General features: G+C 41.4%; 1 protein-coding gene across 2 annotated transcripts in view; it reads right to left on the minus strand.

The window, feature by feature from the left end:
• Positions 1 to 6,283: 6,283 nt before the first annotated feature.
• Positions 6,284 to 24,005, minus strand: part of myh14 (myosin, heavy chain 14, non-muscle) — a 32,505-nt gene continuing 14,783 nt past the window's right edge. The window contains exons 14-44 of one of the 2 annotated variants that reach the window (XM_083918430.1): positions 23,803 to 23,976; positions 23,303 to 23,476; positions 23,092 to 23,206; positions 20,644 to 20,843; positions 20,400 to 20,521; positions 20,129 to 20,198; positions 19,876 to 20,036; positions 18,854 to 18,962; positions 18,276 to 18,407; positions 17,935 to 18,141; positions 17,015 to 17,152; positions 16,793 to 16,916; positions 16,242 to 16,413; positions 15,914 to 16,126; positions 15,650 to 15,794; positions 15,357 to 15,563; positions 15,099 to 15,203; positions 14,763 to 14,915; positions 14,366 to 14,614; positions 14,160 to 14,273; positions 13,971 to 14,069; positions 13,672 to 13,884; positions 13,419 to 13,580; positions 13,206 to 13,334; positions 13,007 to 13,095; positions 12,787 to 12,910; positions 12,474 to 12,682; positions 11,964 to 12,072; positions 11,269 to 11,441; positions 11,054 to 11,087; positions 9,915 to 10,055 (exon numbers count right to left, since the gene is read on the minus strand). In XM_083918430.1, the coding sequence (XP_083774556.1) occupies positions 11,060 to 11,087; positions 11,269 to 11,441; positions 11,964 to 12,072; positions 12,474 to 12,682; positions 12,787 to 12,910; positions 13,007 to 13,095; positions 13,206 to 13,334; positions 13,419 to 13,580; positions 13,672 to 13,884; positions 13,971 to 14,069; positions 14,160 to 14,273; positions 14,366 to 14,614; positions 14,763 to 14,915; positions 15,099 to 15,203; positions 15,357 to 15,563; positions 15,650 to 15,794; positions 15,914 to 16,126; positions 16,242 to 16,413; positions 16,793 to 16,916; positions 17,015 to 17,152; positions 17,935 to 18,141; positions 18,276 to 18,407; positions 18,854 to 18,962; positions 19,876 to 20,036; positions 20,129 to 20,198; positions 20,400 to 20,521; positions 20,644 to 20,843; positions 23,092 to 23,206; positions 23,303 to 23,476; positions 23,803 to 23,976 (4,419 nt within the window). In that variant the 3' untranslated portion in view covers positions 9,915 to 10,055; positions 11,054 to 11,059. Of the gene's footprint in view, positions 10,056 to 11,053; positions 11,088 to 11,268; positions 11,442 to 11,963; positions 12,073 to 12,473; positions 12,683 to 12,786; positions 12,911 to 13,006; positions 13,096 to 13,205; positions 13,335 to 13,418; positions 13,581 to 13,671; positions 13,885 to 13,970; positions 14,070 to 14,159; positions 14,274 to 14,365; positions 14,615 to 14,762; positions 14,916 to 15,098; positions 15,204 to 15,356; positions 15,564 to 15,649; positions 15,795 to 15,913; positions 16,127 to 16,241; positions 16,414 to 16,792; positions 16,917 to 17,014; positions 17,153 to 17,934; positions 18,142 to 18,275; positions 18,408 to 18,853; positions 18,963 to 19,875; positions 20,037 to 20,128; positions 20,199 to 20,399; positions 20,522 to 20,643; positions 20,844 to 23,091; positions 23,207 to 23,302; positions 23,477 to 23,802; positions 23,977 to 24,005 lie in introns of both variants that reach the window. The other variant, XM_083918429.1, reaches the window with a different exon arrangement.

Here is a 24,005-nt window from a genome sequence, read left to right on the forward strand (position 1 = left end):
TTGAGCACTTGTGTCACTTCACTTAATTTGTGCACACAGACACACAATACATGCAAAGACATACATCAACAATTAAACGACCACACCTCTCCCTCCCTCTGTCTCTCGCCTGCCTCAAAACGAGTCCTCAGTGCAGTTTAGGAAGATAGGAAGATACGGAGACACGCAGCAGCCTGACGAGGAACAAGGTAAACATAACTTAATTTCTATTTGTCTACTGAGCTGAACTGAGCAGAACAAAACTAAACATAAACAGCAGTTATGTTCCTAATTTATCAATCTTCTACTGTAACAGTGATGATAGGCAGTGGCGTGTTTTCAGATGTTTTACTCAAATAAAAGTAACTCAACACCACAATGTAATAAATACTCCTTACATGTAAAAGTCCTGCATTCAAATGTTAAGAAAAAGTACATTTGAATTAGCAGTAAAATGTTCTTAAAGTAAAGTTGTATGCAGAAATTGGCTCCTATTGATGTTATATTATTATTTATGTTTATATTATTGGGTTATTATTGTCATTAATGTGTAAACAGCTTTTATGTTGCAGATGGTTGAGAAGAAGCTGTTTAAACTCATATATTAGCTCACAGTTAGGTAGATTAACCGAGCAGTGCATTGTATTTTATAAGCTCAGCACAGGTTTTGTATATCATAACTTAATCTGCAGAGTACCTGCAGCTGTGAAATACATGCAATAGATTAAAAACTACAATATTTCACTCTGAAAACTAATACTTTAAAGGATAAAGTAGCAAAAAATGGAAATACTCAAGTTCAAGTACCTAAAAAACGCAGTTAAGATGAAAGACATTTTTAAAAAAGGTTTATTACCAAAGAAACCATCTTGTGCTGTTCGGCTGCTTCACATTATAAATATGAATTAAATTCATGATAAATGTTATTGAGGTCATTGGCTTTCCTTAAAACAGTCAAGTGCAATTCACCTTCATCAGTTCTTTCTTTTCTCACCTTTTTTATCCGTTCTTTCTCTTTATACATGTCTCTTGACTCCTGCTCTCTCTCTCTCTCTCTCTCTCTCTCTCTCTCTCTCTCTCTCTCTCTCTCTCTCTCTCTCTCTCTCTCTCTCCCCTCTTTCAGCCATGTGGCCTTCCATCTCTGTGAGTCTTGAGCCCGGGTTGGAGCGAGGGGTCCCGTGGGGTCGTGACCTCTACACCTTTGTAACTTCAGCAGCGGGACACATGATGAGGACTCTTCAGAAACCGCGAAAGAACCGACCATCCAAACGACAGGTCAACCACCGGCGCTTCCTGCACAACATGATCCAGAGGTGTGTGGAGCACCAGGAAAGCACTGATGCCAAATGAAAGTTATGAAGTTTCCACCAGTTAAATTTAGCCTTGTGATGAAAAAAAGATGCTGTTAGTCATTAGAGATAATAATGCAATGATAAGAAAATAATGACTTCTTATCACAGTAAACTTTCTCAGAAATATCAACACATGAGCAGTTTCTTCTTCTGTTCTGAGAAACAAAGTCTTTATTTCTCATCATTATTTTCCATCACAATGGCAGAAATGGGCTTCCATAGCGGATAGTAAAATGTACTAAAAGAGAAAAAAGTATTTCTGTTTCACAACACTTTGTTTATTATACAGATTTTTCTCATTTGATTTGTGATACCGGACACTTTTCACCTCTTCAGGTCTCTAAAAGTCCTTTGAATGAAAACATCTGGAGAATGAAAAATCACTCTTGACTACCACAGCTCTTTTTTATCACAGCTCATGTTTAGACATTGCTTCATTTGAAGTCAAAATTGGACAATTGGGGAAAAATGTTGGGAGACAGTTGAGAGGCTTGATACCGCTTATCTTATCTGTTTGGAGAATATGAAGCAACAACCTGTTAGCTTAGCTTAGCACAAATACTATCAAACTCTCCAGCGGAGACTCCAGAAACTTACTGCACCCGGCGGAAAGAAACAGTCGTGCATATAATCCCCCATAAAACCACAACATGTTGGTTTTTTTTTCAATATTTTTTTCTACGGTTTAAACAAACAAGATATAAAGTGTTGATGGTATCAGATAACGTGTCCATAAGTCAGAGCCAGGCTATCTGTTTTCCTCAGTTGAAGTCTTTGTGCTAAGCTATGCTAACAGTCTGTAACTCAGACATGAGAGTGGTATCGATCTTCTCATAACGCTCAGATTTTGTTCCCAAAATGTCGGACTTATCCCTTAGAGGTTACACGGAAACTACTGTTCAAGATTTAGTCTTTCTCTGCATCTTCCTCTCTCAACAGAAAGTTTGCAGACATAGAAGCAGCCAACCACCGGCTGGCATCTGCCCTTTTGAAGGACGAGGAAAAAAACGTATCACCTCCATCACAGAAGCCAGACTCACGTGAAGCTCCATCCCAAGATGTTTATCCACAAGACTCAGAGAAATGCAGAGTTCACACAGACGCAAATGTTAAGACTAGGAGCGACGTCTTTGTTGGCTCACATGAAACAGAAATCAGTCAAAAGGAGCAGCCCACTGCCTGCACCGCTGGAGAGAACAAGCAGAGCAAAGAGAGACAGAAACAAGAGAGTAGAAATCAACTATCATCATCATCATCATCATCATCATCCTCATCATCATCATCATCGATGAGTCCTTCAGAAGGTACAGACCATCACCACGGGGCAGAGCTCCTTCATGCTGAGTGCTACGACGATGAAAGTCAGCAGAAGTCAGCCAACGATCTCTCAGAAGACTCAGCTCAGCAGGACTCCGGTTTCATCCAATTCGGCCAAAATGCGGACACCTCTCCCTCCTTCTCTCCAGAACTCTCTCCGTTGTCTCTGGACTCGTGTGACTTCTCGATCCAGATGTTCACAGACATCTCAACTTGCACACAGGACCACAAGAGCGCCGCTGACATCTCAGAGAGTCAGTGGACTGATATTTTGGATCTTTTCAGCGTTGGCAATAAGAACTCAGGAGGCTGCATGGACGTAGAGGCCTATCCAGAAAGTATTCGTGCGTGCCAAGGAAATGCTGGGCAGGCAGTCGGTGCTGATGAATTTGGACTGGCAGACCAGTCGGATAGTTTCTGCAACAGATCTGAGGTGGAGGATCTGCACTATGAGACAAGCGAGTACAGATATGACTACAACTGTCACGGAGATCAGGGATTGAACATAAACCACTTCCACAGTGATCAGAGGAGCTCGCCGGCGCCAAGACAAAATGAAGGCGCTCCAGAGACTCCGTTTAACAATTTTAAGCCAAACCAAGAGACAGACATCGTCCAAAACCAGCTCCCCAGGTCGTTCAGCTACCACTACAATGCTGCAGAGCTGCACACGTACCAGCATCCTCAGGCGGGGAGTCCCTGTAGGCGAATGGTTAACAGTGAAAATAACCAAAACTTTGCACCGTTTGAGGGCGTGGCTCAATCCTTTTCTGTCCCACTTCATAATCCTGAGCACCATCACATACTGACTCCGCCGCACGAGGACGACTGGCCGTTTACTGACATCTTAAAGGACAGGAAGTAACTCTACTGTTAGGAAAACATGTCATTTTGTTGAGGTTTATTATTAGGTTACTTAAATGTTGAGGGAGCAGTGGAAAGGGTACGCACTACGCACAATCTGTTCTTCATGTTAAAGAAGAGCAAGAACAATCTTTTTTTTATATAAAGGAGGTGTTGATTGCATTCTGCCCTTATTTTAAATGCTTGAATGATTGTAGTATTTATTAGGATGTGCACGACCTGTCAAAAACATTCTGGTTATTTCTTGAGAAACTTGATGTTTTTTTTTGGTAACTATCGTGAAATTTGGAAAATAAATAAAGTAACTGGGACATTTTTGTGACTTTTAAATATACTGGAAGTGACAAAACATGATCGCATCTGCAGCTTTTCTCTGGTATTTTCATTTTCATTCATCAAAAATATAGAATTTTTTACTTTACATCCAAATCTTTTCTTTTCTACAACAGCCTGTTCATTGACAGCGTTCAGCCTCCGCGCTCTTAGCCTTCACTTAATAAAAGGAGGTTCACTGGAAAGATATGTTTATATATAATTATAGTAAAGACATGTCAACAGTGACGGCATTCTATTCACTAATATATCTCTGTTTTATATTTAAAGGCTGTTGTATTCTGTATTGCATGTAGCAGCACTTCCAGTGTATTCAATTATCTTATTGCACTTTATGCTTTTCTTTTACTTTTTCCGTACAGTTGGTTTCCTTATGATTCGACCAAATACAGTTTTTTTCAGTTCAAAAATCCTTTGAATGTCAGTAAATGGTAATATATTTACTCATAATTATGTATCCTCAACCTACATTTTATTTGCTCCACCTTTCCTTCTATCTTGCTCTAAACCTTTCATACATACAAACATATATATATATATATATATAAATATACATATATATATATATATATATATATATATATATATATATATATACATAAAGTATATACACATATGTAGATATGTTTAAGCTTTTTACTGTTACATGAGCTGTGTGAGTCTTAATCCGTGTATCGATCACTGTGGTATTATTGCATGAAATGTTAATATTTAAAGTGGTGAAAAATATTCATAAAGCAAATAAATAAATAAATAAACAATAAAAGCTGTTATAATAAAAATAATAATTGTATAGTGTGTTGTATTTTTGTGTATAACTGATAGAGGAAGTGTTCAGACTTAAGTAAAAGTATCGATACAGCAATACAAAAAAACCTCATTTCAATTATATTTGTTGGCAAAATGTACTGAAAAGTAAAAGTACTCATAATAAGTGAGTATAATACTTTTACAGTATATCAATGGATTATTATTACTGATGCATGAATGTGTAAGTAGCATTTTACAGTTGGAGCTTATGTAAATGTTTGTTTTATACTTTTTTGTATCATATTCTATTAAATGATATTTTTTCTATAAAATAATTGAATGTAGCGCAGTATAAAGTACAATATTTCCCTCTGAAATGTCGTGGAGTAGAAGTATAAGTGTGAAGTGGAAGTACTCAAAGTTCAAGTACCTAGTAGTTTGTCTGACCCGTGCTGGTGCTTGATTTTAACTTGACTGGGTCACAAACTTTCTCATTTTACAGCTAAACACCACCACGATCAGGTATCTGCTGATCGTGGTCCTGCATGACGCTTCCTGCTGCTATTATAATTATTAGTCACATAAACTATCACTAGTCTTATAAACTATGGAATTTGTAGCCATAGAGGCACCATCGGTGGTATGTCTCGCTGTGTCGTAGCTGCTGTTCACTACTCATCATTGATCATGTTTGCCATAATTATTATCATTTTCATATTCTATCACCCTAGCTGTGCTTGTTTCTACTGTTAGACATATAAGTAATATTCACATAACTATAGATATTATTATAGTTACTGGAAGTGTGTCTGTCTCTGTCTTTGTCTCTCTCTGCCCATCTTTTTCGCTCTCTTTTTCTTCCTCGTCAACCGGTGCAGACAGATGTCCGTCCTCCACAGAGCTGGGTCTGTCCGACGTCCCTGCCTGTTATAGGGAAGGTTTTCGTTGCCACCGTACTCTACGGGGGAATTGTTGGGTCTCTGTAAATCATAAATAAGTCATAGAGTGTGGTCTATACCTACTCTGTAAAGTGTCCCGGGATAACTTTTGTTTTGATTTGGCACTATAAATAAAATAAAATTGAATCAAAATATGTTTCTGAAAATACTTTATGTGAGAAATAGACAATACAGTGACAGAATCTTGATTCGTATTTGATCGGTGCTGCCCAGTTTCATAGTTTTAACGAATATTACTTTTTGTTTGGAGCCGGATCTCATGACTCTGTTCCTTTCCAGCAGCTGTTAAAAGAAGCGTCTCATTGTTCTTTTTAAAATATAGTTTTTAAGGGGTGGGGGTTATTATTTATCTGCAAACATTGATCAGGCATGTTTGGTGTGTTTTCAGTGAAACAGCTGTCAGTGCATCCTGCAGTCCGCTGCTGTGGTCACTGTCAGGGGAAGTGACAGTGACACAAAGCCTTGAGCGGATCTGGAGCAAGCGGTAAAAGTTTGAACAGTGAAACACAGAAGACTCTCAAATGCAACTTGGTTCCCTTCATTCATGCCAAAGAGTCGTTCAAAAGAACCACTTTGTTTGCGAACGTCACATCACTGTTGACAGCAGACAGGGAGCAGCAGGTGGAAACAGACATTGTCTCAGAGCTGTCAGGATATAGAGACAATTTCAGCTTTGACTGCAGGACTTGACTCGTGCCCAGCTCTCAAAGAAACACACAAACACAAAGATCAAAACCAACGACATATATTAAAGTTAACCCCAGTCAGATGTTTTATAATTACAGAATCAATAACAAAAAAAAGGCTAAAACAATCAAACAAAATGTCAATTTCAAAATGTTTCAAGTTCCACAGTAGCCATAAAGAAACACAGAGAGAAAAATAACACCTTAGAGAAGCACCGGCCTCGTCTCCTGCTACAGGCGGACAGAACTGTTCTCCTTCCAGCAGTCCAGTCCACGTGTCTTCAGATTTTGGTCTGTCAAGGCGTGAACAAGGTCGCCACGTTTAGACGTTGATACGACATTCTGAAATTACGACATCGAAGTGGACAGTTCAGAGTGACAGAGTGTGTCGTGATGACACATGTTGTCAACTCATTTGGCTTAATGTCGGCCTCTTTGAGATAAAATACAACCTGACAAAGCAGACGTGATGTCCTGACAGTGCCCGGCTCTGTTTATCTTCACTGGTAATGTGTAAAGTGCAGCGTTTACACAATATCTTTAAAAAAACACACAGCTTCAAACTAAATCAATTGCATATTACTAAAATAAAAGAATTGTACATACAGGAAAAAAAAATAAAACCCTTTCACAGGGTGTTAAATATATGTCGTCAGAAGTCAAACTCTTTCTTGATCTGTCTTCACCGGTCACTGTGAGTAATGATGAACCTGGCAAGGCAATGAAAAGCTTAACATGTCTGATGGATACGGAGACGTTAGCACTGTATGTGCTTATTGTTGTCCTTTTTCCAGATGTTAGCTTTGCATTGCTGTTTCATTTTAACTGTTCATTTAAAACAGAAGTAAGAGGAGGGAGCATTGATGACAACCCTGAAAACTACTGTACCGGTCCTGTGCGTAACCAACGGTAAACACCAACAGGATCATTAATCCTTTACCATGTGTATATATATAAAATAACCTGAATAAAAAGAAAACATTCAGAGCAACATTTGTGATTTTTCTTTATCTTTCTTTAGTGCCAAGTGAAGGTTAAAGCGCCAGTGACACTCTTTATCATTTAAAGGAAAAGTTCTAATTTGGGAAATAGGCTTTTTTTTGTAGAGCTGCAGAAGATCAATATTTTCATGTCTGTAGGTAAATATGTAGCTTCAACCAGAAAACCTTTAGTTTAGCCTCGCACATTCACTGGAAACAGGTAACAAAAACTGTACAAGTGTCATGCTGCGTTTTTATATGGTCTGCAAATAAATGGTCTGGAATATAACCGCCTGTTAAAATTCAACTTTTGGTAAGTGTAAATTGATGAGCTTCAGATGTGCTGGTAGGTGGATTTTGTCACCTCTGAACAGAGAAAGGAAAGCCGTTTCCCCGTTTCCAGCCTTTATGCTAAGCTAAGCTAAGCTAAGCTAAACTAAGCTAAGCGGTTGCTGGCTTTAGCTTCATATTTACTGCACAGACATGCAAGTGGTAGATAATTCCCCATATAACTCTCTGAAAGAAAGCAGATAACGGCATTTCCCAAAATGTTGAACTGCTTCTTTAAAAACATTGTTATTGGTGTCTACGTCAATATCCAGACATCACATTTACTAACTGGACGGCCTTAAAGCCACGACAGGCAAACAGGTGCTGAAGAACGTCATGAACAAAAGAAAAAGTCTTTGTTAAACAATAAATAAAACAAGCTGAGTAAAATGGAGCTGTTTCACCAAGAGAAAAACATATTTGTAACCAGGTTTCACAAAAACATTGTCTGTTTCACAGCAGGGTCATGGAGCTGCTTGTGTTCGCACATGCAATGTCAATTTGAATCGATAGCTGAAGAAAATCCTACTTTTTGTTCTATTTTTTATTGTTTGCTTCATAAAAAAAATCATTCCTCAGTGCCACCATTGTCATTTTTTTAATCTAATACCTCTAAATCTGAAAATGCTCCGAGTCTCGTGCTCAGTTGTTCTACAGAGAGTTTATCCTACTGAGGAGATCATCCAGTGGAAAACCTCACCAGCCTCTACTGTCGTCTATTCTCCTCAACTACTCAGCTACTCTACGTTTACTACTGATTTAAGTCCCTTTTTCTCATCCATACGCCCACCATTTGGTTAAACACAAAAGCTTTGTTTGATCAATAATTTACACAGATAATCAGTAAAAATCAAAATTACAATGTACAAGATGCTTGTCAAAATAAAACGCCGTATGCTTATCAGTCTAAAACAAGAACAAAAAAAATCCACTGTCAAAAGTTGTTCTGCTTTGGGTAAAAAGATCAGTTAATACAGCTCTCCACAGGTCATTTTTATGTTACCGTTGCAGACATAGCATAAATGTTCTTTTCTCCACCAGCTGCGACCTTTCACCAGTCAAACCAGTTATCCACCAGAAAAGTCTTTCTACGCAAATTCACCTCTGAGACGCGACGCCGTAACGCTGAGTGGCCCGTTTAGGCCGACATCAGTGCCAGCAGGAGCAGAAATGATCCGACTAACGTGCTTCCCCACAAGAAGACGAGAAGAGTCGCACAGAAAATAACCAGCGATCAATAACTTAAGTTTACATTGGATATAAATTATACAGATTCAAATTTCTGAAGCAATATGTTAAGATTTTAGTCAAAGAAACTATCTAATACTACCTACTGCTTTGTCTAACAACAGACTGTTTCTAATCTACAGAAGGATTTATTTATTTCATACAACTTCAGTGCAGCTTTACTGCGTATTATGGTCAAATGTGTCTCTACAGTTCTGACAAATTATGTGAACTTAGTGTAACGCTTCCCAGTTTCTGATCCGCCAGATACAATAAAAGTTTCATTAAATATTTGTTATTAATTACTGTTTGTCTCTTGCTAACTCACCCAACATGTCCGCCATAGTTTTCCTTTTCCTCTGTGTTTTCCAGATTATTACAAGTTTCAAATGTAATGATTTAAAAACTGACATGAAAAACGTCAGAAATCACATTATTCCATGTGTGTATTTGAATTTCTCGTTAACTGCTTTATGTAACATGTATATAGATTGTCTCAACACCTTTCAGAAGTATTTTCACCGTCCAGCAGCCCTTTATGAAATCAGATTATATATATATATATACAGAATATATATATAGTCCTCCTCAAAGGGTTAAACATGGTTTAGCTTTAAAATACATCCTAATGTAAAAGACATGACTACTGTAATGTTTTCCTCCCTCTAATTACTGTACAGCATCATGAAATTAGTTGTTATAATTCACTTTCCCCTCAGAACTCTGGGAACTGTAGTTTAGTGCATTACAGAGATGTAATGTAGAAATTTCCAGTTTTTGTTATGTTGTTTTTATGTCACAGTTTGTTACAAAATAAAAATTAATTCCAGTTGAGTCGTTGTAAAATCTAATTTTTACACTTTTTCTATTTTTCAGTGAGGTTGTTTTACAGTTACAGCGCCCGATGTATTCATCCTAAATTTACTATTAGAAACTAGTGCGTTGTTATGTGCTGTGTGCGTGTCACTCCTTCCCCCCTGAGTGGTCGAGGCTGTGAGATACCAGTGTGTGTGAGTGTGTGTGTGTGTGTGTGTGTGTGTGTGTGTGTGTGTGTGTGCATTATGTTGGCAACAGAGTCTATGTGCGTGTCACTCTGCGTTGTTGACGCTGTAGGGCGGCGGAGGGTCCAGACTGTGTTCAGAGGAGGGAGTCGGGGTCCCTGGGAGTCCAGAGGAGGGGGTCGGTGAGGCAGGGGGCTCCTCTGAGTCAGAGTTCTCCAGCGAAAGGTCGTCAACCAGCGCTCTGCGTCCACGCAACGCCAGGGGCAACGGAGCACGCCTGGACAAGAAAACAGACAGTTACGTCTTGCTGTGAACCAGCTGAGTGCATTTCCACCCGCACCTGAGTTTGGAAAGTGAAGAAGATACAAAGCACTTTAAAGACTTTGTAAACTAGTCCTATCAGTGCCAGACATACTAGAAAGTCCTCATGCGTGAAGTCTTTTTTGAAACATGAAATCCTTCCATTAAAGCAGAACATAAATTCCACGTGTGCAGCTTGTCTATCAGTCACATACTTGCACCCGGTCAGAGTTATGTTATCTCTATTATCCGGTCGGTTTCTGCAAATGCATCGGCAGCCACTTTGACTTTACTTTTTACTCAACTGGAAGTCCGCAAAACCACTTTCAGGAGCCATCAGAAACACCTGTAGGTTAAACTGTGCTTCCCTACACTGGTCTGACAAGCTCTAAAAGTCGCACTAGAAACAGACTTGAAGAAATGCACTAGCTTAGCATTAAGGCTAACTAAAACAAAGGAAGAAGTAAACTTTCACATTTGCAAAGCTTGAAACAGCAAATGTTTACTTGCATTTCTTCTTGATGAATTACTTTAATGAATAATCAATTAATGATCAATTAAACAGTTGATTGTTGCAATACTATTTGTCCTTGGGACAACAGCAGAATAACAGTGGGATAATAAAAAGTATGGAGGGCAAGGGTTTACAATTATTATTGGGGTCCCCTGCTAAAGCTGCTGCCCCCGCGACCCGACCCCGGATAAGCGGTTGAAGATGAGATGAGATGAGATTATTAAGTTTTAGATCGAGATGTGTTTGTTTTTACTATGAACACATTTCCTGGTGTGGGATAATAAAGTGGATCTGAATCATTATTATATCACATATCTTTTTTAACCACAGATGAAATGCACAAAATGGTAAATCATAAAAAACATCCAACACATGGACCAAATGAACCGTGCATGTGCATTAAGCCTCCACCCTTCCACACACAGACAGACACACACAAATAATAAAAAAATGACACACACATTGACCTACTGATCCGCTTTCCATTCAGGGAGGCTGAGTGTTGATGTGACGGACACAGATGGACAGTTTGTCAGTGTTAGATGGACACAAACGGATGCAACAAAAGAGCACAACAAAACAAATCATATGGAGTTAATGAGGGGGTTAAAAACAAACAAAACAACAATAAATGATCATTCAAGCACACAAAATACGTGCACAAACAAACGGTTACCTGAGTTGGCTGCGGAGAGCGGCGATCTCTCTTGCCATGCTCTGGCTGCCGTCGGTGAGCTCCTCCAGCTCTCTCTGCAGCTTCCTCTTCTGGGCGTTGGAGCGAGAGTTGTCCTCCTCCACCTCCTCCAGTTGCCTCTTCAGCTGCTTCAGGCGGACCATCGACTTATCCAGCTAGGAGGAGAAAGGAGGGGCGAAGAGGAGAGAAGAGAAGCGGAGCGAAGGAGGGGAAGAGGAGGGAAAGGATGGAGCATATTGCAGAGGTTGGGTGGGATATGAGATCGGAGTAAAGAGGAGAACAGGAAGAGAAGGGGACGAATATATAAAAGAGAGATTAGTCTGGGAACAGGAGGACTGATAGGGATCAGGAGTCAGATTAAACCTGGCAGATTATCACCGATGTTGTTTTGGGAGGAGAGTCAGTGTCTCTGCTGTGGCTGATGGATTTATTTTTCAGAGTGGAATACACTCTATCTTCCCAATGATGATGGATGGAGAGTGGGATTAGGATTAGGCTGGCTTGAGCCGGATAAATCACTCATTTTAGGATGATTTTTCAACACTCTCTTTGTGCCCTGGGTCACAATCAGAGCAGAGACCTTAGCTGACCTGAGCCCCATTGAATGATTATTTATTTCTCTGTCTCTGGCTAAAACTCTTCTGTGTGTCCTCGTGTGGATTACGTTACTTTCTTACCTGTTCTCTGTACTGGTCTGCGTGTCTTCTCTCGTCTTCTGCCTGCATCATCACCTCCTTCAGTTTCTTCTCTGTCTTTCGCATCAGTTTGTTTGCAATGGCTCGTTCCCTGAGATATAGAAATTTAATTCATGAATTCATCATAAGCACGGGCAGATGATGAGACAATGGGCCCTTGGGCACAGATGTGCAAAAGGGCCCACCAACCCTCCTACATAGGATCAAGATACACACACTTCATAGTTGTTTTGCTCTATTTGTAGTTGTTTTATGCTCTTTGGGGTCGTTTTGAGTCTCTTCCTGGTTGCTAGTGTCTCTTTGAGTAAAATTTTTTAGGTGAGAAAGTTGAAAAAGAAACCTTTCATAAAGTGTTAAATTATATATTGATCCTGGTGTATTGCCCCTCATTATTTTGTTCACATTTTATGTGCAAGCCTCATAAAAAAAGGGCATTGTTATCTCTTTCAAATGTGTTATCTGTGCTAAGATGCGTGTGTCTGTTTCTCTCACTGTCTCTCCTGTTCCAGATTCTCCTCCATTGAATCTATCTTGGCCTCCAGGGCGGCGACACTGAGCTTATGTTTGCCCCTCACTGCTCCCTCCATCTCCCCCAGTCGGGTCTTCAGCTCCTTGTTCTGCCTCTCCAGCTGCTCCCGAGCCGCCTCTGCCTTCTGGGCCAAAGTCCTCTCTCCCTGCAGCTGCACGGTCAGAGTCTCCACCTGAGCCACAAGAAGAGCATCAGTGGGAGGACGTGCACTTCCATGCATGTCATGTGGTTACAGAAAGAGTGGTGGACGTGTGCGTGCATGTACATGTGCCGTACCTGTAGAGCGGTCTTTCTTTGTCTCTCCGCCATCAGCTCAGAGTTACTCTGCTCCTCCTCCAGCTCCTCCTCCAGCTGACTGACTCTTGAGTCTAACCTGCGCTTCTCTTCAAACAGTATGTTCCTGGACAAACATTACATTTTAGAAATACCAACACAAGTCCATATGCCAATGAAGACACTGACCAACATAGTATATCTGTATTTAAGTGACACTAACTTTCCAGAGCTAGTGTTGACCATCTCATCAGCCATCTCGTCCCTCTCCTGCTGAGCCTGTCTCTTCTGCCTCTCTGATACAGCAAGTTCCTACACAGTCAAATAATGCAGACAGGTTAAAAGTTACTTGCCACAAAAACGGCATTTAAAAAAGCTTTTTATCGTAATATTTCTGCTGGGTTTCAGTTAAATACACGCACCTCAGTGAACTGCAGGACTTCTGCCTCCAGAGTTTGGATCCTCTTTTCGTTGTCTTTCGACTGTGCGATCACCTCCTCCCGAGACAACTTGCTCTCCTCTAGCTCGCGCAGAACTTCCTTCATTTGACCCTGTGAAAAATAGAGACGTTAAAAAAATGCAGGCCATTGTCAAGCACAGAAAATCAATGTTTACGCATGGGAAAATGTCTTTACCTGCAGCCTCCGCAGCTGCTTCACAGCCTCTTCTTTCCCACGGGTGGTTGTGTCCACCTGGGACTCAGTGTCCTGCAGTTCTGCTTCCAGCTGCTTCCTGGACGACACAGCCTGAGACCTTTGACTCCTCTCCTCCTCCAGCTGGATCTCCAACTCCCTCACCTGGCATAGGAAGAAGGAGAATGTCTTAAGTTATTTGGAGGGAAAAACAGCAACAACACACTGTGATGTCCTCTCTCCCTCCTCTCTCTACCTGTTTGCTGAGCGCCCTCCTCTTCTCTTCTCCCTTCTCCTCGCTGGTGCTTATCTCCCTCTCAAATTGAGCCTTGAGCGCCTGCAGGGTGACTTCCAGCCTCAGCCTCGAGTTCTCCGCCTCCGTCAGCTCCTCCTCCAGCTCCTGCGTCTGAACTCGCAGGTTCTGGGCTTCTGTTTCTAAAGACCTACGGTTGCGCTCCAGCTCATGGACCTGACACAAGAGCAGATAAGAGGTGGTGACTCACTGAGAGCTGAGACACAAAAAAAACAAAGGAGTCTCAAGAGGAAGATTCTTACACTCTTGCCGACGTCGTCCTGCTGGTTTACAAGCTGTTCCATTTCCAGACGGAGCTGCTTGTTGGCCCTCTCTAGCTCTTCCCTTTGGTCCTGGGCTTCCTACACACAGAAACAAGAGAAGAAGATTAATCACCATAATTACAGATACATCACACAAAATCTTGTACTGTCTGCTCTCTATTAGTTCACCTGCAAGGATCTGGAAAGTGCCAGATATCTTGTCTCCTTCTCTCGACTGTCTGCCTCTGCTCTGTCCTTTTCCTCTGCCAGACGAGCGCTCACCGCCTTCTCCTCTGCCAGACACTGATGGGGTGACGGAGACAAAGTTAGAGGTCAAGGGATTTCACGAATATCTTTGCAGCCTGTGCATGGAAGCAAAGTGAAGAGGCTCTGACCTGGTCAAACTTCTTCTGCCTCTTCTCCAGGGCTGTGCAATTCTGTCTCTCTCTCTGCAGGGCAAGTGTCATGTCCTCTATCTCTTCCCTCAGTCGCTCCCTCTGCCTCTCCACCCTCTCCTTCTCCTCCTCCCTTTGTCGCTCCCTCTGGACGGTGCTGTCCAGCTCTCTCTGGAGTTTTCTGCGTGTCTCCTCTCCGGATTCCACCGCAGTGTTCACCTCCTCAGACTGCTTACGAAGCTCGGCAAGCTGCAAAGGTGAAGCAGAGAGGGGGTTATTAAAGTTAAATATGCCTTTTACAGGGTCTGGAATAACATAAATTGATTGATTGAGATCTGTTTCAAAGAGATGAAGCCGCAGTACTTGAGTTAGAAAAAACATGCGTGGGTCTCTTTACCTGCTGGGTATGAGTCTGAATCTGCCGGGTCAACTCTTTGGCTCTCTCCTCCTCCTCCTCCAGTCTTTCCATCAGTCCCTCCTTCTCCTCCTCCAGCGCCCGCACCCTCGAGCCCAGAGCCATCTTTTGACGAGTTTCATCCTGCAGATTTTCCTGAGAGAGAAGAAAAGACAAGAGTGTCAATGTTAGCCCGGTGATTGGATTAGAGCCAATAGAGGATTTTCTTCAAGATGTTTTTAAAACTTGCTATTCTCTCCAGTGCTAAAAGTGCCTGTGGCTGTAGCCTTATGCACACCGGCCCTGACCCTGGTGTCTCAGTGTGTTTCACTTTGTTACCTTTGCATCATGTAGCTGGCTCTCCAGGCTGCTGACCTCTTTAGTGAGACGAAGGGATTTGGTGTCAGAGGAGGACACACTGCTGGAGAGACCCTCAATCTCACACTGAAAAAGAGTGGAGTAATACATCTTGACTGCAGAAACAGATTTTGTGACGTTCAAAACATACAAAGCAACACTTATTTGAACACACAAAAAATTAACAACCGATCATAAACATTAAAGGTTTAATATCGATGCGTTTATATCCATCTGCACCTGTAACTTGTGCACTCGCTCTTCTCTCTCCTCCCTCTCTCTGTCAGCCTGAGCCAATCGGGCGGTGAGCTCCTGCAGCTGACCCTCCGCCCTCTTGCGGCCTCTGTCGCTCTCCGTACGGCTCCCTTGGAGGCTCTTGAGCTCCGAGCTCAAATTCTGCCTCTCTTCCTCCAGCACTGCCTTGGCCTTCTCCAGGGACTGACGTGCCTGAAAGAGAACATGGACACGATACCCGATGAGCGAAAAGGTTACTAGTGCATGTGTTTTTGAATGTGTTTGCTTTTCCCTCTTACTCTCTTGCTATTGTCCAGCTGTTCCTGGAGGCTGTCTATTGCAGCGCTGTGTTTGACTCGGAGCTCTGAAAGCTGGGCCTCATGGCGGCGAGTCTCATCTTCAACGCACCGCTGGAGATCGTTTAATTCCGACTCCCGACGAGACCTGCGTGGAGAGAAGAGAAAGGGTTCAAAGGGGTGTAATTCTCGCCCCTTTGTTACACTTTCTTTTAGCGTTATCTATCTTGAGCTATCAAAGCCTAAATGTATGTGTGTAACGTTTACCTTAGCTCCTGCTGGGCAGCTGTGGTGTCTAGAGTGTCCTCCAGCTCAGTTCTTAAAGCCTCCAGCTCCTCCCCCAGGTCTCGCCTCTGTTTCTCCGCTCTTTCCCTCATCCCTCGCTCATTCTCTACTTCCTCCTTCAGCTCAGACACCTGGGACATGGCCTCCCTCAGTGCTCTCTGAGCTTCAGCACGACGCGCCCCTTCTTCCTCCAACCTGACAGAAACAGAGAAAGACAAAGATTCATTAAGGGAGGGGTGTAGTGTGAATAATCTATGACAAGCTTTTATTTGTGTTACTGCATGTCATCTTATGTCCTCCTGTGTCTCACCGGCCCTGCAGGGTGGTAATTTCCTTCTCCTTCTGAGCCAGACTGGTCCTCAGTTCACCGGACAGCATGCCCAGGTCCGCCATCTGCTCCTGGGCCTCCAAAGAGTCATTCTCCATCCTTCTCCTACACTTCTCCTGCTCCATGCGTCCTTGCTCTTCACGCTTCAGGCGCTCTGCACACAAGCGTATAAGTGACAGATATTATTTTATTATTTTAGTATTTATAAAGGGACAAAGATGGATAACTATGGTAATTATGACTGTAAATAACAAGGTTGGGAGGTTGCTTTGAAGATATTTATTGTAGTTTAATACTGATTTTTCACAATTATTCACTCATTTTTAGGAATTAAATAGTTAAATTGTAGTTAAACTATTTAAAGTTGTGGGAAGTTTTAACTTCACATCGTACCAAAATAATCTTAAAAACAACGTCGGCTCATTTTAATGCCATCACAGCATGGAATCAAATCAAAAGGATTGATGACTACATGGAACATACAGTTTCATTACACCTGTATGTTTCCTGAGCAATGACATAAGGACAGTTACCCTCCAAGTCAGCGATGACAGCCTCCTGTTTGTTCTTGAGTTTGTTCAGACTTTTGGTTTTCTCCTCCTCCTCAGTGAGCTGATCAGTCACCTCGCTCAGACGCTCCTCCAGCTGTTTCTTCTCCTGTTCAGAGAAAAATAACAACATTGCATTGGATCACGAAACTCATAAAAATATGCAAAACAAACTCACACGAGATGATAAAGTTGTAATGTGCCCACCTTGCTGAATCGGTCTCTCTGCTCCACTGTATTCAGCAGGTCGGTATCCAGACTCTTCACTTTGGTGTCCAGGGTAACCTTCTCCAGCAGGAGGCGCTGTCGGGCACTTTCCTCCTCCTCCAACTGCTCCTCCAGGTCCTGACAAGGAGACCACATGATTTAAGTAACAATTTTAATGAAACATTGTAATTTTTATAATTTTTTTATAATGCAGCAAATCTGTCTGAAAGAACAGACGAGTCAGTATTTTTAGTTATAGATTTTCTGATACCTCTATAGATGTAGAGTACTGATCTGATAACAGCGAGTTTAAAAAGTACATATATTATTATTTAACAGCTGTGTGCTACTAACCCTGTATGGATGAGGCTCAGGTTATACAAACAGAGGACACGCGCGCACACACACACACACACACACACACACACACACACACACACACACACACACACACACACACACACACACACACACACACACACACACACACACACACACACACACACACACACACACACACACACACACACACACACACACACACACACACACACATTGTTGCTACCAAACATATATTGTCATAAGTTTACCATCACTTTTAATAGGTTTTCTCAATAACTTTGTGAATTGTTTTATGGGCGAGGATCCAAAGAAGAGTTTATCATTTCATTTGTCATTTTTTGTAATTTCTATGCATGTTTTTAAATTGTTTAAACAATAAAATAAAACAAATAAAATAAAAGAATGAATGCCATATAACTTTATTTCTAGTTTGACAGTAAGTCATAATGCAAAAGGTAAAAAATTAAACTATTTTACAGTAGTTTTTTTTAAATTATTGGATCGGTTCAGCATTGGAACAACAATATGCTTTTGTTTACATTTTTCTGAAGGGTTCATTTGTTTTAACTTAATCTAACCTGTATATTCTGCTGCATCTTCTTCTTCTCATTGGTGAACTGCACGCCTCTTTCCTCCTCTTCCTCCAGTCGACTCTCCATCTCGCTCAGCACCTCCTCCAGCTCCTGTTTTCGACTGGCCAACCTAGCCCTCATCTCCTCTGCCTCCGCAAACAGCTCCGCCTCCGCCTGCAGTTGGTCAGCCAGTACTGCCTTCTCCTCTATCAGCTAGAATGTGACAAAGAGAGGAGGAAGAGGAGGAGGAGGATTGGTGAGCGAAGCACTGATTCATAGCAGAAGGTTTTCAGTGTAGGGGCGAACAGGGGTGGACAGGCAGCAGAACGTAATGGAGGTTTGTTTACCTGAGCATGTTTCTTGTCCAGATCTGTGAAGTCCTGCTCCACTCGGGTGAGATTGTCCTTGGCCTTCTGGAGCTCCGTCTCCCTAACCTGGATCTCCTCATCTTGCCGGGTCACCTGCAGCAAGGGCTTCACCTGTTTGGCACAGAACAAGGGTCAGAGGTCAATATGGGGGACGTCTCTCTTCCGGCATTCCTCTGATTTAATTTCCTGTATCCAAATCATTTTCTTTTTCTTTCTCTTATGAAGAATCTACAGTCATTGTATGGATTTGACATCATATTGTTTCTATTGCAAGGTTCTAAAACCCAATCTAGTTGCCTTTTGCTTTAGTTGTTAATTTTGTTTACTGTGAGCTATTTTTCTTCCTGTAATTATATCTCTCTCTTTTTTATATTTTACTGTCACATTTCAAGACAAATGTTTAAACAACAATTTGCTTTACTAGTGCAACTAAAAGAAACTAAATCAGTAAAAAGTAAAAAAAAGAGCAAAAATAAACAGAGAATTTTCAGCTGTGTCGCAGTTAATATTATACAGTATGTCTGTGTTGTAATGTACTGTAGTTGTGCGCTCAGTACCTTGGTGAACAGCCGCCACCACTGCCAGTTCCTGAGTTTGAGGTAAGCAGCACAGTTCCTCTGCATCACCCTCAGAGCGCTCAGCTGCTGCTGCTTCTTCAGGAAGGATCTGAGAAGTTAGAAAAATGTCACAATAAATCAACAAAAATACATGTGAGTGTGCAGGTATTCTGAAAAATGACTGTTCTTTGTCCTTTCAGGCATAGAAACTACAGAACTAGATAGATGTTAGGTATTAGTTCTTCTTTACCCACAACAAATGACAACCCCAAACTTTAAACCTGAAGTAAAATGTCTTTTTTTTTTTCCTGCAACATCAACAACTTAATGATTACTTTGACATATGCCGAGATTTGGCTTAACTCCCTTTTTGACCTGTACTCCTTCCTACTAACATATATACTACGCAGTGTACTTTACTAACACTGAGTGACCGGTATCTAAACACAAGATATCTTGTTGTCAAGCAAAAAAGCGAATGACAAAGACATTTCATTAGCCAAGGCCACCACTACGGCCACTTAGTTGAGGATTTAGGACATTTAATCATTTCTAATTATCATTTTTATGTTTTGATGAATTACTGTATGTAAAGCACTCTGATCTGCCTTTGTGCATGAATTGTGCTACACAAGTAAACAGACCTCTAATCAGTTAGGCTCCATTGTAAAAATACAACTTTATTATTTATGTTGATAACATGCCAAAGTCATTGTCCCTGATAGGGGGCTGACAAAAGATTAAATATTAACGCTCCCACTCTTAAGGGTGAAATACAAAACTGCGTCCTAAACACCAGCAAGCAAGTGCTCCTTACAGAGAAACCCTACCAGTGTTACATGTTTGTCTCTCCTATCCATTTAGTTTCATTTAGTAAGAAAGTGAGTGTTGACTGGCTGATGAGTCAAGTTAAGTCTGAATGTATGTGTATTAAAGGTTTAAACATTACCGGCAGCAACAACAATTCAGTATCTATCATACCTTTCTCTCTGCTAATGTTTTCTCTTAGGTGATGCTCTTACTTTCGAGCGAGGTAGCCTCTGCATGCGCTCTGGAAGCGTATGATGGTGTCTGTGATCTTTAGGTCTCTTTCTTCTTCCAGGTGAGCCAGGACTCCAGCTCTGAAGAAGACTTTACTCTGACCCACCCTGAACAGGTTTTGATCCAGTTCCAAAGCTCTGATCTGAACGAGGAAACAGCGGTTGGAGATTTCCACCATTTGAATCATTGTACAGTTTGTTGAAATCTTAAAGCTTAAGAAAAGAAATGACTCACCATCAGTTCTGATGCCTGTTTGCCATCCATGAAGGTGCGAGGAATAGCATTCGGAGTCAGGATCTCATATCTGGAGGACAAATGTGATTTTGTATTTTTTGTGTTTGAGCAAATAACACCTGAGAATGTGTCAAAAGGGTCATTAACAGGAGCCATGATGAGACATTTAGTGTATTCTTGTCCACACACACACACACACACACACACACACACACACACGCACACACACACGCACACACACGCACACGCACACGCACACGCACACGCACACCTCTGTCTGAACTCCTGGAATGGGATGCGGTTTGGGAAGCCTTGTCTGCAGATACGGATCCCCTCCAAAACTCCATTACACCTCAGTTGGTCCAAAACCAGGTTGGGGGACAGTTTACCAGCCTGACAACAAGCAGACAAGAGAAAGGAAAGAGTGGAAAGAATGGAAAAATTAATTTCTTCCTTTTGCCTTCTGCTTTCTCTCTTGTCTGTTTTAATTTTTTACCCTCGTCCCCCTATCCTACCCTCTTCTCATGGTTGGGGATGATGCAGCGGAGGAAGTTGGGATTGGTGTTCCTCAGTGTGGCCATGAGCTTTGTGAGCGACTCCTTGTAAAGCTGACCAACGGTCCTGAACATTCCCTTCTTCGTCTTCGTCGCACCGAACGTGACTGGCCCACTGTTCTCTCCTGTCGACACTTGGTCCAGACCCACGATCCTGTCCACTGGAAGGAAACACGGAGCAGGGCCTCAGTTCCAGCAGCAATTATCGGTTTAGTGGAGTGGAAAGAGTGGTGATGTCCGTGTAAACGCCACACTAATAACATCTGCATTATGATTTCACACCTGCTTACACATCTGCTATCAAGTCTCAGGAAAGATGATATCAGATGGTAGACAATGGAGGAGTTCATTAGAGATGCAATGATATGGTTTCAAAGCCAAAGCCAGCAGCATGTACCGTATTTGCGCACATATATCGGCCAGTAAGAAACACGTACACAGTCTTTTTACAGTGCACGTGACTTTTATAGTTTAACCTGTTAGTTCTTAACATGTAGAGACAGGCATGACTGCCATTTTGTCTGTTTATCATTTTAAAAAATGTGTCCATGATGATTTATTTGGTTCTAAATTTGAAGTGATATACTGTATACTGTCTTTTAAGCTCTTTAAATGTTAGTGCTGAATTCCAGCATGTTGCATCTCAAGAGCTCATTCAGGATCATATTTCTGCCTGGTTGTTATTCATAAAACAGCTCCAGTGGCAGTTGTTTGTGGCAGTGTTGTGCTATACGAATGTTTCACGATCCTGAATGTGGGTTTTGTGAATAATCTCGAGCATGCTGCTACCTTGACACTGTTGAATTTCAACACAACCAAGGTAAATTACTTCTTTAAGAATGGAAAAGGCTACATCACACAATCACAGCACTGTCACTAAAAGCAAAAACTTGTGAAAGAGCAAAGAGAGAACTACTTTGAAAACAATATGAATAAACATTTACCAACAGCTAATGTAACAGCTAGTGACACTACAGCACAGATACAAACTAAAAAGGCACACGACAATCAAACAGTGGACAGACAGAGCACAAAGGAGTAATGTAAGCAGAGGTGGGTGTGAGGAATGTGAGTGTGACACTCAGAGGAGGAGAAAAACCTACTGTCAGCAGAGCCATTAGCCTGCAGTGTGGCATAGGAGTCAAAGAAGTATACACGAGGAAGAGTTTGAATATCTGATGCAGGAAGAAGGAAGGACGGAAGGAAGGAAAGCACAGGAAGAACAAAAAAAGGGAAGGAAAGAAGGAGACCAAGTGAGCACAGAATTAGTGGAGAGGGAGGAGAAAAGAACAGAGGGAAAAACAGCAGATAGATAGAATAGTTGCATGATGGAAAAAGAGAAAAGGGAGAAATACATAAAGTTAGCACGTTTTGCACCAGAAAGTTTCATTATTTATAACTGGAAAACTTGAAAAAAATACAGAGCATGAAGATACACTGAACCCCACAGTCTACAAGCAAGTTTCAAGAGCATGTTTTTTGTTTTGTTTTTTTAAATCACCACAGTGACGACATTTTCCATAGCCAGAAACAGAAATTATCGTCGGATTTTCAAAACTTACGTCAGGAAAAGGTAACAAAATCTTAGCCCAAAATAGTGGTCTTCTTTATCAAAATCATGTCATTACACAGGTTTCATTCACCATTATGCCAAAAATAAACCATTTCCACTAACCAGATCTTATTAAAAAAACATTAAATTCTGCTCGCCTCAGCGCAACAGGGAAGCCATGATTGACTCAGCTGAGACCAACAATCAAAAATTGAGTAAAACTTGGATTGAACTGCGGGCCGGAGAAGACAAGAGAGGTCGTAAAAATTTAGTTTTTGTTCAGTTTTTTTATTACGTCAAAAGAGACTTATGACGGTATTACGCTATAAACCACTAAAATTGTGTTCTTTTTCAAGCACTTTATCCAAAATTCAAGCACTTTTCTTGAAAACACAACATTAAAATTCAAGCATTTTTAAGGATTTCAAGCACCTGTACGAACCCTGTATATATATGAGGATATTGTAAGTTTTGTAAAAATCAAATTAAAGAAGCTCGACTTGCATTGTTTCTCTCTTTTAAAAAAATACGATGCCATTATATTGTATTATTGTATTGTATTATTATGCATGATGTACTGCAAAAATTCAATTTCTGAGTTTTACCTACTTCAAGCCACAGTTGTGCTGTTTCCATAGAGTTGCACAATACTGTTTATTGCAGTGAAACAACAACAAGGAACAAGGCCACAGTGAGTAAAATGTGACAGAAACAAAACAACGCTCTGAAACTGCTCGGGGTTCATTTAATTAAAAGTACCATTTTTAAACTTACATTTATACATGCTGTACACATATAAAATCCAGAAATGAAAGGCTTACTGTATAGAGTGTTTTGTCAGAGTAAATCAGTCTCACCTTCCTTCCAAAGCTCTGAGACAAAATGATCAGACGACTGGTGGAGAAGGGACGCCACATTGTCGTTCAGAGGATCCATGTTCTTCACTAACCAATCATGTGCCTTGTAGTCCACCTGAGACAAATCACAGGGCAGGGGACATGTTTTAGTTGGTCCCTTTGAATGGAAAAGATGGCAGACACGGAAAGATGTTGAACAATGATGGGATACCTTCCCAGCATAGTGAATGATGGAGAAATCAGCTTCCCCGCGTGGCTGCTTTGGTTTGAAAAATTTTGGATGGGTGCCTTGCTCAGTGGACACCTTCTCCACAAATGAGCGGTCTGTCGCCCGCGGGAACCAGCACTCTTCATCCAGCAGGGCCAGAACCCCAGGCGGGTGAGCCTAACAGAGACAACATTTATTATGAGTGAAATATGGACTTTATAACTCAACATGGCACAGAATCAAAGCAGTGCGTGCACCTGTATGTTTGTGTTTCTATTTATGTTCTTTTAATCACGTTCACTCTTTCATCTGTGGGTGTGGTTGAGTGTGGTGAAGTGAACAGGTTCTACTGTAAGTGCCACAGGTTGAATCCACTACCTGTACCTTTTCATGCTATTTTCCCACAATCACCCAAAAATGCAGACAGAATTGATATGGTAAGAGCATATGAACTATCAGCATCTACAGTATATGCTCATTATAAAAAACAAAGATGAATTTACTGGTTTCTCAATGAGGTCTATGCAGGGCTGTAAGTCGAGGCCAAAGTCGATGAAGTTCCACTCGATGCCCTCCCGCTGGTACTCCTCCTGCTCCAAGATGAACATGGTGTGGTTGAAGAGCTGCTGAAGCTTCTCGTTGGTGTAGTTGATACACAGCTGCTCAAATGAGTTTAGCTGCAGAGAAGGGATTTAGGAAAGCAAAC

This window comes from Echiichthys vipera (assembly GCF_963691815.1).
Source record: "Echiichthys vipera genome assembly, chromosome: 8".
NCBI classification, from domain to species: Eukaryota; Metazoa; Chordata; class Actinopteri; order Perciformes; family Trachinidae; genus Echiichthys; species Echiichthys vipera.